The sequence below is a fragment of the Siphateles boraxobius genome, unplaced genomic scaffold (assembly GCF_051911475.1).
Source record: "Siphateles boraxobius isolate OS27281-9 unplaced genomic scaffold, OSU_SipBor_1 111, whole genome shotgun sequence".
NCBI lineage: Eukaryota > Metazoa > Chordata > Actinopteri > Cypriniformes > Leuciscidae > Siphateles > Siphateles boraxobius.
The window spans coordinates 549,378-565,290 of NW_027508713.1; the positions used below are offsets into that span (position 1 = coordinate 549,378).

The 15,913-nt window shown below is 34.4% G+C and overlaps 1 protein-coding gene across 5 annotated transcripts in view; it reads left to right on the forward strand.

The window, feature by feature from the left end:
* The window catches only part of LOC143705724 (NLR family CARD domain-containing protein 3-like), a 137,695-nt gene that overhangs the window by 24,440 nt on the left and 97,342 nt on the right, over positions 1-15,913 (forward strand). For 3 of the 5 annotated variants that reach the window (XM_077197520.1, XM_077197516.1, XM_077197521.1), the window contains exon 2: positions 8,974-9,142. In XM_077197520.1, coding sequence (XP_077053635.1) covers positions 9,051-9,142 — 92 coding nt within the window. In that variant the 5' untranslated portion in view covers positions 8,974-9,050. Of the gene's footprint in view, positions 1-6,322; positions 6,700-8,973; positions 9,143-15,913 lie in introns of those variants that run through there. The other 2 variants (XM_077197515.1, XM_077197517.1) reach the window with 2 other exon arrangements.

Below are 15,913 nucleotides of genomic sequence, written 5' to 3' on the forward strand. Positions count from 1 at the left end.
CAATTAAATTAAATAAACTACAATGCGTGGTTTTAAACAAATTTGTGTTTAATTTTTATTCATACTGTGTGAGTTCAGTTGCCTAAAGCAGTGAATAAAATAAACAAATAAAAACCCAGCTTTAAATCACAGCAGCTCTTAGACTCACTGGGATTGTGATGACGCTCTGCGCTACGAGAGAGAGCGATTGTTTTTCATATGGGTGGAGTTTATGGGTCTAGTTTCCAGGTAACTAAACTCACAACTTAAAGAAGAAGAAAAGAAGAAGAAGAAGAGACACAATTTTGAGGCTTGAAACCGGTTAACATTTGATAATTAAACAGCCACTTATTTTGTAGTAAGTTCAGAAATTATTCATATAACCACGTAGTTATCCAAATGACCTTTGTATTTTGTCTGCATTACATGAAATTTAAAACCCTCAATAGCTCTTTCAAGAACATAGGCGATTAAAGTGTTTACGTGAATTTTGATATGCATTTAGATTTACTTAGATCAATAGCCTATACTTTTATTAAAAAATAAATAAATACTGGTTTATATCCTGATATGTGTAGGTCTTGGGTGAAAAGATCAAGATATTTCTCTACCAGGAAACTTTTTAATGCACAGAAGTTGTTGTTTTGGTAACACTTCTTTTTACAGGACGTTAACTTATGTGTACTTACAGAGTACTTACCTAAGAAAGTACTGGGTAATGTAAGGTAAGTACATGGGTTAAGGTTAGGTTTAGGGGTACACTGTAAAAAAAAAATCGAAAAAAAACGGTCAATGACTGGCAGCTGCGGCTGCCAAACAAAAACCGTAAAAATAAAGTAAAATATCGTAATTTAAATTAAATGCAAAAAACTTTTACAGAAATTTTCCTTAATTTTTTTTACAGAAAAACACTGTTATTTTACAACTATTTCCTGAATTATTACGATCAAACACCTTCATTGTAAAAAAAATCCCATAAAAAAACAATCAAATGACTGTCAGCAACTACTGCCATACAAAAACCATAAAATTAATGTAAAATATCCTAATTTAAATAAGTGCAAAATACTTTTACAGAAATCTTCATTAATCTTTTTTAACAGAAACACACAGTTAAAACACACAGTTAAAACAGTTATTTCACATTTATTTTCTGATTTATTTACTGAAAAACACGCAGTTAATTATATGCATGATTTGCTTTGACTATATACGTCACCACATCAGCAACTACACAGTTACTGTCACTTAAATAAAGAAACATGCAGCATTTCATCAGTGTTTAGTTGCTCATCCTGAACTGAAGCTCAGGCTCTACTCTTCAACACAATGGTGACACACGAAACACACCATACAGAAACACTTTAAACCCCAACAGAACATTAAACACTACCAGATCTCTCAGGATCGCAGCATCTTCACTTATTACAATCCAGACTTTATTTCTTTCATACTAACATAATTAATGAGAATTAACAGAGGTTTAGAAGTTGAAGCTTTATTGAAAAGAATAAAGTTTGATGTCACCATGATCAGTATTTGCTTTAGTTGGGATCTTGAACTTTTAGTGTTGAACTTTAATGTTTCTCTGGCTGCATTAACTGTATGTCTCTGATGCATATTTGTTATGTTAAGAGTCTAAGAGAATCTCAGGTCAGATAATGTTGGTCACTTAGTAGTGAGTATAGTCATCATGTAGAGTCTGACTCCATTGATACCATCTGAAGTATAATATCTGATTATGTCATTAAATATTAGTTATTTATTATGCATGACAAAGCTTCTATAAAACTTTCTCCAGTGCTGTGATACTCAGATTTAATGAAGTCATCAAACAAAATATTTGACAGGATCATATAGACTCACTCTGACATCAAGAATCAATGTATGAATCACAACAATGGTGACAATGAAAAAAAATTTTTTGGGGGTTGTCACCATTGTTGAGATTCATATGTTGATTCTTGATGTCTCTATACAACTAAAAAAAACGACAAAACTTTTTTGTGTAGTATATATATATATATATATATATATATATATATATATATATATATATATATATATATATATATATATATATTAAATGCAGGTTGTTATAATACTGATACCACGATATTCAAGGGTCATGTGAAAAATTATGACATTAATTAAAGACTTTGTATAAAGCTAAATTCCACCTACATACTCTGTAATCTAAGCTATCATATACAGAAATTTGACTGTCATATCAATGAATCAGATCATCATATGATGACTATAACATCATCAATAAATGATTGAGATCATCTGATATTTACTCCAGCATTTATGACAACCGTGTATCAAACACACAGTTAAAGCAGCCAGAGAAACGCAAAAGTTAAATCAAGGGTCATGACCCCAACTAAAGCAGACACTGATCCCAATCATGGTGACATCAAATTTATTTTAAAGTTTTTTTACACTTTATTTAAATGAGCATATTTTACTTTAATTTTATGGTTTTTGTTTGGCAGCCGTAGCTGCCAGTCATTTGAAAAAAAATTTACGATTTTTTTTTACAATGAAGGTATATGATCGTGATTATTCAGGAAATACCTGTAAAATAATAGTGTTTTTCAGTTTATTTAATTTAGGATGTTTTACAGTTTTTTGGGGAGCTGACAGTCATTTGACCATTTTATCATTTAACTGTTTTGTTTCTGTTAAATAACAGATTATATTTGTAATTTTACATACATTTTCTATGTAATTTAAGAAAACAGAAAATATACTGTATGAAAAATACAATCAATTTTCTGTATAAAAAATGTGAATTACTGTAATTTGTCATTAATGTTACAATACCTAAAATAACAGCTGAATTTTTATTTTCCAGATATTATTTGTAATTTTACAGTGTTTTGAGTATAATTTAAAATTAAAGATAATGATCGTCAAAAAATCACTGTTATTTTCTGTAAAATTAGGATTTTTTTTAACAGTGTAGGTTCAGGGTTAGTAGTTATTACCCAGTTATTGTAATTACTATAATAAGTACATAGTATGTACATACTATGTATGTTACTGTTGCACAAAGAAACGAGGCATGCAATGGTTGTTGTTTCATAACTAACGCTTTTACCTGTAATGCAGGTGTGATGCATTCAGGGCAGTAAAAGCAGTGCTGAATTTATACAATGTGTTTTTGCAGTGTTGAGCGACGCAATGGCCAGTCAGAAATGTCTTGTATTTGCATTTAGTCTTGCAGTGTAAATGCAGATGAATAGATTTGAAAAATATTCGATGTCTGAATGTGACTTGCCCTTGTTTTCTTTTTCAGATTTCAGAGAAAGAAAAGACTGTAGTTTGATGTAAACCGGATTTTTACATTTACATGAATGCATTTAGCAGACACTTTTATCCAAAGCAACAAAAATTTGAACAGTTAGATCACTTGCAGTCATAATGATATTATATTTTGGTCTCATATTTAGAAGTGCAGAACCAGCAATTCTATATTTCTAAATTCTATAATCTTTAGTGTACCTTCACTTTTTCACTTCCCCACTCCTCTCATGTTGCCAGTGCTTTGGCATTCAGAGTCAAAGTGTTGTTTTTTCATTGTAAAAATTCCAAATGTGATAATGATTTGCATATTCCAGTTCAACACGATCTCATGAAAGTGCGTATCTATAGCACACATTTAATTTCTCGTACCATTTATACGCCAAAATAGTTTTTGCGTGCATGATACGCACAGTAAACCCCTTGGGTAGGATTAGGGGTGTGGAGTGGAGTATGAATTTTTATTTCATATATTGTAATAATTTAGGCAATGCTGTGGTTAAAAAAGGGCTTTGTTAGGTACGCTCAACATTAATTCAGAGAGAGAGAGAGAGAAAAAAACATGATATTTGAGTGTTCCGCTAAATTTGATTAAAAATCTCCTTAATCTTAAACTGAGTAAATTTGTGCAAAGTGATATTGCAATTGTGTCTAAACATGGGGTGAGCAACAGAAAACAGGATAAGGGCAAGAGAGGACATTTTAATCATTTTATTATAGCCTAATCCATTAAACGCAACAAAGCAAATAAATTGGTAAACTACAGAAAAAAGGTAAAACATCAAATGTGGAGGAAATGTAAAATGTTCTATATGTTTGCATTTTCTTGTATTCACAGTACTTAGATTAAGGTAGTAAAATGCACAAGGATTGCTTGTGGAGTCCAATGATTCTCTGCTACATTGATGAAACACAGAACTGTTATTGACCCTCATGAATGTGTGTATTGTTGCATCCTCCATTTGTTACTTCCTTTTATCATGAACAACATGTCCCATCCTACTGACCTTGAGTAAAGGACCTTTGTCTCAGTCATACATTAGTCACACATTTCTTATTGTCAAATCACGTACAATAAATATCGCCCCTGCAGTGCATTTCTGATTAGTTTAAAAACGAAATGGTTTACAATAAATTCGTGTCACGCACTGTTTACAAAAGACACCGCTTTACTCTACATATGTTTGCGGGCCAAATTCGGATAGTCAATATGCTAAGGGAAATTAAAACTCACAAGAATAACAGATAGAAAAGATAAATTGTCAGTCTGTCTATAATCATAATTTTAAAATAATTGGTAACTTATTTGTTTGAAAAACAGCATTTGTTCCTCCATTCTTCCAGATTCTAAAGTCCAAGTTTATTTCCTTCAGTTTAGTTGAAGCTGGACCTTGAAATCAGTATATTTGCAGAATATGGTTGTTTCATGGTTGTTAGAATTTGATTGCTGAAATACAGGGTTTGTATCATAAATGGTTCAATAAATGTTGTCGTTTTTTTTCAAATGACATCAGAAAACCAGGTTATTTCATGATGATAATAAATCCTTACACAGGTAACCATCACCTGATCTCATTTCACTTTAGCTTTCTTAGTTGCTGCAAATGTGTTTTACAAACACACCGTCACAGCAGCCAAATAAATCAAAAGATAAAATAAGAGTTAAGACCCCAACTAATGGAAACTGTTATGGTGACACACATTAGAGTTAAACCTCTGTTAATTCTCAATAAGATCTTTGTAGAAGTCTGACAGAAACTCCTTAACACAGACAGACACTTTAAGTTTTAGTTTTTTCAATAACCATGCATAAACAATATTCTCTCAAAAATGCAAACATGTACCTACATGTTGCTCACATATTATGGTAGCCCTGTTTGTGCTATATAGAGTGTAATTACACCTTTGCTATTAATATGTTTATAAGCAACTGAAAAAAGCACAAATGTCAGAGCATGTCAAAACATCTCAAGGACCCCAAAAACACCTTAGACCTCAGAGGGTTAAGGCTCAGATGCCTCGATATTTAATATACACAGACTTTGTGGCTCAGATAAGGTCCAGTTGGTTTATTTCTTCTCCCTCTAGTGGCGGAGAGCGCCATCACAATCTCAAGTGTGGACAACATATATTAGCCTATCTCAGAGTGAAGACAGGAAAGTCTTATATGGTTTAATATTGCAAATGAGATTTGTGTAGCCATTCACCACTCCATTACACGATCTTATAATTTCTGGAATCCCACAGAAGTTTTGGTGTTTTGAAAATCTGTCCTACATCCTCAGGATGATCCCTTAAACTTTTTAGGTGGCAGATTTAACTTCACCAGTACAACAGAAACTGTGGACCAACAAAACTCCAGATGTGACACCAACAAAAGATGGCAATATCACTAACCAGATTGACTTTATTTCTGTCATTCATCTACAGAAGCTCTAATTGAGAATTAACAGAGGTTTAGATGTTGATGTTTTATTGAATATAAGTTGTGTTTGACCATTGTGTTTTTCTGAAACAGAAGTATACACCCAAAATTAAATAACCCAGAAAGCAACATTGCCAGATCTGGGCCACATGCAGGCCATATCAATGTTGGCCAAGAGCAAAGAGATAAACCAGAACTGGACCTTATCTGAGCCACAAAATCTGTATATATTAAATATGGAGTCATCTCAGCCTTAATAATCCTGTTAACAAGCAGAATCACTGAAGGAAAGAAGAGAACAGAAAAAGAGACGAGCAGAAACAGTCTAAGATGAAATCAGCTGAAGATAAAAGAATTAAATCTGAAGATCTCAGCAGAGATTAAACAACTCCACAAACAGCATTACCAGCTTCACTTATTACTAACCAGACTGACTTTATTTCTGAATGTTGCTATGTGGATTTGGTTGGCCTGAAAAAGCCATGCATCATTGCAGCTCTTTACATTCATTAAATCGCATAAAAGTGTCCTGATGTGTGGTTCTCTTGGTTTAAGACTGTGTATTCAGTCAATATCAGGTTAAAGCTCAACTGCTCTGCGCCACTAGAGGGAGCGCGATTGTTTTATATGTGATAGTGGAGCTGGTTGGCAGAATTCATATCGTCATTTTAAGAGGGAATGAGCATCCCTATGTCCTAGTCACGCTGAAGCCATTGGAATGGGAGTTCTGGAGGGAACAAACAAATTGTGTTTTACAACATGGTGTTTTTGGAGCAAAAAAATCTGACGAAGGGAGCGATGAAAAACAACGACACTGATCTGCAACGAGTCTTCGTGTGAAGCCCGTTCCTCCCTCAGTGTCCTTCTTCAACCTCGGGATAACGCAGTTTGGAATTCTCGAAAACGAAAGTGAAAGGTAAAAAAGTAACGGTATTCCTGGGATTTAAAACGTGATCCTGGATATTTAAACAGCATCATATTTTGTGGTAAACTTAGAACTTGTTCTTTATTTTTGTGTCCTAGCCTAGTCATATCAAAATGAGCTGCTATTTGATTTTTGGTCTTCGTTACATGGGGTTTCAAATCATCACTAGGCTATTGTTTGACAACAGCTCTGAACAAAATGCCGGACATTTCGACGATTAAATTAGGCCGGCTTTTGATATTTAGTCAGAATCTTGTTAACATCAAATAGCAATAGTTGAAAGACGATTATATGATGTTTGTGACGCTAACAAATTGATTAAAATTTGAAAAATGTGTGTGAATCAATGAACCAAAGATTGTTAGCTCCGTCTGTTATACGAACGAAAATAACGTGACGCACTTGGTTGTCATGACGCGCCCTTACACAAATAACTGCCGCTGTAATCAGGTGTGTGATGAATATTTGCATTGCATCCAAATATATTAGAATATTAGAGAGTAAAAAATAGAGATCACACACAAACACTGACTGACCAGAAACATTCAGTATAAGCAACTGTTGTTTAGTTTAATTTGAAAATCCCACAGTTACCATGATACTGCAGTCTAGACTGTGTCTCAATCAGCTCCCTCACTCCCCTAATGAAAAGAAAATACTTTCCCCTATAAATTAATGTCTAATATAATAAATGATTATGAAAATATACAGAATAATGTATTTTGTTAATATATTAAATAGCCTAATACATAAGGAATTGCTGCCTTTCATATATTGAAAATGTGACTATATCACTCAAAAAAATGATATGTTGACTTTAACTTTTTTATGTCAACAGGTTCCACATAATGGCTTTAATTTTTTTAATGTCAATAGTACGGTGGCCGAGAGGTGCAAAACAAATCACAATTATAAAAACAAAATAACAATTCAGAAAACACAACGACATTTCAGAAAACACAATAACAATTCCGAAAACACAATAAAAATTCAGAAAACACAATAACAATTCAGAAAACACAACGACATTTCAGAAAACACAATAACAATTCAGAAAACACAACGACATTTCAGAAAACACGATAACAATTCAGAAAACACAATAACAATTCAGAAAACACAACGACATTTCATAGAAAACGGAAAAGGTAGGTACATTTTAAGAATGGCAAACTTGTCGCTGATTGGACGAGACACCTGTCAATCAAGCTTTACAGGAAGTAAGAAATGTAAACATTACTTTGAAGACGGACATTCATATGCCGTGATTGTGGTCATGCTGGCGACATTCCACGACATTAAAATGAGCTTGTGCTCAAATGGCTTAAGTTTATCGCACCCATCAACATGCCAAAGATAATTCGGTCCCATGGAGTGATATGCAGACATCCCAAGTCTCCTGGAAGTTCCCCGCATATTGATAGCGGCTCCCTGATGCCCGCAAATTAGTTAAAAACTCGGAGCTCTAGAGAATCTAGAGCTTGCGAGCTCTAAACCGTGTAGCACACGGCAGAGAGGTAGAGACAGAGAGCAAGAGACCTTGCGTGTGTGTGCGCCTCACGAAGCGCATGTAAATATTTTTTAGTAATCTTGTAAATAGTTTTAATATCGGGGTATGTCACCAGCATGTCCACAATCACGGCACATGAATGTCCTTCTTCAAAGTAATGGTTAATGTGTTCCATTTTCGCATTTAGCAAAACAAAGTTGATCACAAATTTTACTTCCTGTAAAGCTTGATTGACAGGTGTCTCGTCCAATCAGCGACAAGTTTGCCATTCTCAAAATGTACCTACCTTTTCCGTTTTCTTTGAAATGTCGTTGTGTTTTCTGAATTGTTATTGTGTTTTCTGAATTGCTATTGTGTTTTCTGAATTGTTATTGTGTTTTCTGAATTGTTATTGTGTTTTCTGAATTGTTATTTTGTTTTCTGAATTGTCGTTGTGTTTTCTGAATTGTTATTTTGTTCTTATAATTGTGATTTGTTTTGCACCTCTCGGCCACCGTACTACGGGTTCCACATAACTGGGTTATGTTAAACATAATTTGTTCATGTAACTTCAACATCATGGAATTAAGTCATTTTAAGAGACCAAATTAAACTGCACTCAAAAAATTATGTTATCTTTAATGAACTTTTTTATGTCAACAGGTTCCACATAAGTCTAATTTCTCAAAAAGAGTGTTGAGAGATCAATGTAATATCTTTTATATAGAAACACAGTTTAAAAAACATTTTAGTTAAAAAGAAAAATAAACAAACGTTAATCAGTAATTCTGTAAACCAGTGTTTATTGTTGGAATTCAAGTTTGTGTAATTTTGTGTTGTAAAAAGCTCCTGAGAGACAGCAGGAGGACGCGGCCCCAAAAAATAGTGTCCGTGAGAATAGAGAGAAGGACTCTTCATCAACAATGAGTTCTCCATCTCCTGGATCAGGCGATGATCAAACCATGAAGAATCTGCCCTCTACCTTCAGTGATGCAACAGTGACCTCTGACCCCAGGTAAGACACTAGCCGTTTTTGCATCTTACAGACGTGTAGTGTATTCCAGAAGCCTGCAGTTGGTGAGTGAGCAGCATCTCATGGTACCATCACAGAGAGACACAAAATCACTTTCCTGAAACTTTATTATCACTATTCTCATTAGTGGAATGATCTTTCCAACCTTTCCCTTCCCAAAAGTCATTTTTTTCCTTGAGCTCTTGACTGAATCCTGTAAATCTTAATCAGTGCATGCAAACTATATATGTGCCAGAGAAACAAGCGCAACCATCTTTAGAATTTTGTCATTGAACCGAAGCGCAAAATGACTTTCCTGAACGCATGTGATTCACAGATTATTGCAAAGTTTAACCAGAGTGACAGTCTTTTGCATGTGTTTTTAAGTCCTGTCAGTTTAAACGTCAAGTGCAAGAAATCAAAGACTGTAACACACACACACACACACACACACACACACACACACACACACACACACACACACACACACACACACACACACACACACACACACACACACACACACACACACACAGAGAGAGAGCCACGCACACAGCACATGATGTTCGTGAACACCGAATTCCCTTCCCTTTCTTATCTATTTGTGCTGAAACGGACATGTAAAAATTAAGAAAATTAAGTCTGAAATGCCCGTCTCAACGAGTTTCTTCGTAAACGCCGTCGGTTATTAGTTGTAAGCAGAAAAAGAAAACGGATGCTTGTCATTACCGGTATTGGATACGTGCATTCGTCTTAAAGTGACAGCACCCCAATATACCCGCAACTGTTTGTTTCACCAAAGTTAATCAAACAACAAAATAGAAAGAGAAAATCACTTTTGTAGCTTTAACAAATATGAACTGTATTAATTATATGAATCATACTGATGCATGAATACTAGGCTATACTGTGTTATTTTATATTTGATTATTCAATGTCTGTTCCTGAGTACAGTTAATTTTCCCGAAAAACATAAAGCACTGCTTATTTGATCTGTGTCTTTGTTCCATTGTATTCATCTATGCTTGTAATTTGTTTATTATTTTCTATGCAGATGCACTACCCTACAAAATTACCCAAATCATCGTAGAATGATTCATTCTTTACAAATAGAGCTATTCAAATCATCACATGAAATTGTTTTCATATCACAATATATATTGCAGAAAAACAAAAAATCGCAATGTCAGTTTTTTCAAGATCGTGCAGCCCTAATACAAAGCATCTGCTAAACTACATGAATAAAAAGTTTCTCAAGACAAACTTTGAAGGTGGCTTGAGAAAGCCAGATCAGAAAGTTTTTAAAGGTTTTTAAATAGTTTGAAGGTTTTCAATTTGAAGTAGTTTGAAGTTTAAAGTAATTTAAAGTTTTGAAGGCAGTAGTCTATCATGTTGCTAGCATTATTTAGCATTTGCTAGTATGATTTAACATCCCACATAGCAACATTGTTTCGGCCCAGATCCGGCCCACATCTGGCACTTGTGGAATACGGATCTTGCCCACATGCAGCGTGGAATGACGGCCCTTGGTTGGACCGCTCCTGTTTGCCAGATCTGGGCCACAATCAGGCCATAGCAATGCCACATGTCAGCCAAGAGCAAATACATAAACCAGAACTGGATCTTATCTGAGCCACAAAGTCTTTGTATATTAAATATGGAATCATCTCAGCCTTAATAACCCTGTTAACAAGCAGAATCACTGAAGGAAAGAAGAGAAGAGAAAAAGAGATGAGCAGAAACACAAGAACTACAACTGACTTCAGACACAGCCTTAGATGAAATCAGCTGAAGAGAAAAGAAGACATTAAATCTGCAAAGATCTCAGCAGAGGAGGATTAAACACACTGTAAAAAAAAAATCTGTCGTTTTTACAACAAAAAAAATTGGCAGCTGGGTTGCCAGAATAATTTTGTAAAAATTACAGTCACTGTAAAAAAACATCCTGTAAAATTTACAGGGATTTACTGTAAGAAATACAGAGATTTTATGTGTATTTAAACAAAAAATCCTGTTGTTTTTACAAAAATAATTTGGCAGCTGTGGTTGCCAGAATAATTTTGTAAAAATTACAGTCACTGTACTGTAAAAGATTGCGCTGTAAAATAACGGTAATCTACTGGCAGCTGTGGTTGCCAGCAAAGTACTGCTAGCAAAGTTTAAAAACGAGTATTTACACTGATAGTACTGTGAACTTACTTTCCTTTCAGTCCACTCAAAATGAATATCTTTTAATATAAAACCGCAAACACCTAATGTGTAATAGTGAATTAATTAAAAACACGACTTTAACTAAAATCTTTGCAGTTCGCAGTGAACATTCGCACACATGTTTGTGCTAAAGTACTTAACAAGGAGATTGTCACTGCATACACAGTCACTGCTTTTAAATAAAGCAACAGGCAGCAAATCATCAGTGTTGCTCTGCTCATCTCTGACCGAAGCACAGGCTCTACTCTCCAGCACAATGGTGACACACAAAACTCATTCATTAAACTAAAAGATCTCTCCTATATCATCTTGTGCAAAACACATGAAACACTTCAGTTTCATATTTACTCTCCTTATCAGTTATTGTCTTTGCATAACTTTTTTCTATGAACTTTTACTAATATTTCAGTAAAATTAACTTCTTTTATTTAGTAAATCTGACTGTTGAGTTTTACAGAATATTACTGTTTTTCCTCGATTTTACGGTAATCTACTGGCAGCTTGGTTGCCAGTAAAATGCTGTTTTTCTACAGTTTTATGATGTAAATTAATTTACAGTTGATTACCGTTAAATTGCACTTCACTCTGTTTTTTTTGACACATTTAACCCTTTAAACCCCACTGCAAAATCTTCAGTCTTAAATGAACACTTGTGTGTCCACACTACAGAGTGTTGGAGTAGCTATGAAGAAGTGTTGAAGTTAATTATATAATTCAGTGATTAATTAACTGATGATTGATCATTAGTGATGAACACCTGATGTTAACAAGCAGAATCACTAAAGGAAAGAGAAACACAAAAAGATAAAAAAAGTGAAACACGAGAACTACAACTGACTTCAGCCACAGAAGACATTACATCTCTGAAGATCTCAGCAGAGGAGGATTAAACAACTCCAAAAAAATAGCATTACTAGCTTCACTTATTACTAACCAGATTGGCTTTATTTATTTTTTCATATGTCTACAGAAATTCCTATTGAGATTTAACAGAGGTGTAGATGTTGTTTTGTTTCATTTGACATTACCATTATGGAGATCAGTGTTTGCTTCAGGTTGGCTCTTGACCCTTGAGTTCAAATTAGTGTTTCTTTGGCTGCTGTAACTATGTGTTTATAAGATACATTAGTTGTGGCAAAAACCAAGCCAATAAAAATGAGAAGAGGTGTTGCTGGTTATGTTTTGGATATCATGTCATCACATAATATTTTGCTCACCGATTTCATTCAGTGTCTAATCGTTTATCAAAATTGTGTTTTTAATACAGCTTAATTTAATATTACTACACTGTGAAATTGCTGCAAAAGATCAAGCAGTGCTGTGCAATTTTTAAACTCATTCACTAAAAAAAAGAAATGTTACTACGACTTCAGGTAGACACACACACAGACATCAAGAATCAGCCAATGAATCTCAACAATGGTGACAATCAACAAAAAAGATATCAAATCGGAACATCATAACACACGCTACTAAAAGTCAACACAACACCAACAGGAAAAATAAGAGCAAATAAGACAATGAGAAAATAACCAGACAATTCTGCTGCATAATTTATTTATGCTGCAATTCATGCTGGGAGTCTGGGACGATTTTTTTTGTACTATCCTGGTACCCAACATGCATTGCAGCATCAAACCAATAGCAGCCAATAAAAAATCTAATGATCAAAAGTCAAGGGTCAAGAGCCCAACTAAAGTAATCACTGATCACCGTCGTGGTGACATCAAATGAAAATAAAATGACATCTAAACCTCTGTCACCTTTTAATAAGAACTTCTGTAGACGTCTGACAGAAATAAAGTCAGTCTGGTTAGTAATAAGTGAAGCTGGTAATGCTGTTTGTGGAGTTGTTTAATCCTCCTCTGAGATTTAATTTAATATTCAGTTGATTTCATATTTTTTCTTTTCTTCATGTTCCTCTTTCCTTCAGTGATTCTGCTTGTTAACAGCAGGTGTTCAGCAGGTGAAAATTAACTGAATTAACTGTAATTATGTAATTATTCACTCAGTCAAGTGGACTATATTAGTGAACTAATGTACCAAAACAAATTCCTTGTGTGTGCAAGCACATTTGGCAATAAAGCTCTTTCTGATAATTCTGATAATAATGTAGGGAATAGTGAATGAGGGTGTAGGATATGATTTGGAACACAGCCTTTGAGTGTCGACTTTGAGCGCTGTTAATTCACAGTATAGCTACTTTCTCGAAAAGGACAAATATCACCCAGAATGCATTTTTCTACGGTTTTAATGGAAAACGTGAAATGTCCTGTGAGAGCTATTACAGTTTTTCACAGTATTTAGTAAGGATAAATACTGTTAAGCAATTAACATTTTCTTTTCAATTAACATCAACTTTTCCGTTGCTCTTTTACAGTTTTTTACTGTTAAAATTACAAACATTTTTTACAGTGAGCTCCACAAACAGCATTACCAGCTTCACTTATTACTAACCAGACTGACTTTATTTCTGTCAGACATCTACAAAAGTTTTTATTGAGAATTGACTGAGGTTTAACTCTAATGTGTGTCACCATAACATTGATTAGTGTTTCCATTAGTTGGACTCTTAACTCTTATTTACTCTTTTGTTTTTTTTTGGGACGGAGGGAAGAAGAACTGACACAAGACAAACAAAAACAGCAACGTAGAGGAAAATAAGACCACCGGTAAAATCAAATAAATTACTCACAGTGAATGTAATTTGGACAATGGCTGAGACATCTGGTGGATCTTTTGTATCGTTAAACCTAGATAACATGCTTGATGAAGGTGAAATGTTTTGGGATGAGGTTGTTAATGGCAACAAGCAGAAGTTACGACAAAGGTCAGAGAGTGAAGCGGATTCCATAGAATCAGTAGTAATGGCGAAAAAGACCAAAACAGATGGTAACAGGTCCTTGAGGCCTCAGGTTGATGTTTGGAAAGTTATTTTGGTATTTGATCAAAAGGGAGGACCAGATTTACATCCAATACATATCACGAAAGCAATAGAGAAGGAAATAGGCAAGATTAATCACGCACGTTTCATGGGTAATGGGAGAATGCTGATCTTTGCAAATTCTAAGGAACAACAAAGTAATATTCTCAAGAAAACCACACTCAACAAACTCAAAGTAACGTCACATATTCCGGGTGCAACATCTAAGGTCAGAGGAGTAATATCTGGAATCCCAACTTCAGTTTCAATAGAGGAGATCATGGAAAGTTTAAAAGATTATGATTTAAGTGAAGCTAAGCGGTTGACAAAAGGTAAAGATAAAATAGAAAGCCTGTCTATTTTATTAGGCTTCAAGAAAGAACTACCTAGCAGGGTTCAAATGGGATACATGTCATACTCAGTGAGAGAATATATCCCGCCGCCGTTAAGATGTTTTAATTGCCAACGGTGTGGTCATGCTGCTAGCCAATGTCGAGGAAAAATTAGATGTGCGAAATGTGGAGGAGAACACAAGTATGGTGAATGTGAGCAAGATGCTGTATTAAAATGTTGTAATTGTGGTGGCAATCATAGTGCAGCTTATGGAGGTTGTGAGAAGCACAAAGAGGCAAAAGAAGTCCAGAAATGCAAAATGATTCATAAAGTTTCCTATGCTGAGGCGGTTAAGAAAATTGAAATGGAAAAGAAAGGTGCTAGCTTAATTGTTCCCCAGTATACACCAGAGCAAGCTCGGGAAACAAATGCTAGCAACCCAATAAGCAGAGTAAACCACAGGAGCCATCATGATGAGAGAGTCCAACAGGTCAGTAGGCCTAAATGTAACTCTCAACAGTCAGAATACTGTGAATTCAAAAAGAAAATGTCAGAAGAAATAATGTTGGTCAAGAAAAATGACTTCCTTGCCTTCATTTGCGCAGTGATCAGTAAAGCAACTGAACCTCATCAGGGAAGTAATAAGGTAAAATCAATTGTGGATATTGCAAATTACTTTTTAGGATTTAGCTCACAAGCTAGTAAAATTCAAGAGATACTGAATTGTAAATATGAGGGTCAAAATAGTGATTAAAAGCCTTATGGTATTTTTCATTCTTCAATGGAATGCCAGAAGTCTAATAACAAATGGTCAAGAATTTAAGAGATATATACACAATTTGAAAGAAAAACCTGAGGTCATATGCATTCAAGAAACATGGTTAAAACCACACCTTGATTTTGTATTGAAAGGATATAATGGTATTAGATGTGATAGAGAAAAAGGCAGAGGAGGAGGGTGTATGACATTAATTAAATTAGGAATACCGTATAGGTCTATTAATTCCAAGGCCCACGAATGTGTGGTAACTGAAATATTTAACAAAGGTAGTGGTAATTTTACTATCATTAATTATTATAATCCATGTAAAGCATTAAATAGTGAGTTATTGAAAAGTATTGTTAAGAGAAGTCACAGAGAGATTTGGTGTGGGGACTTCAATGCTCACAACAGTTTATGGGGCAGTAAACAGACAAATTTGAATGGTGAGGCAGTGGAAGAAATGATGAATGATAGAATGTTAGTGTGTTTAAATAATGGTTATGGTACTAGAATTAATGTTTATAAAAATGAAACTTCTTGTATA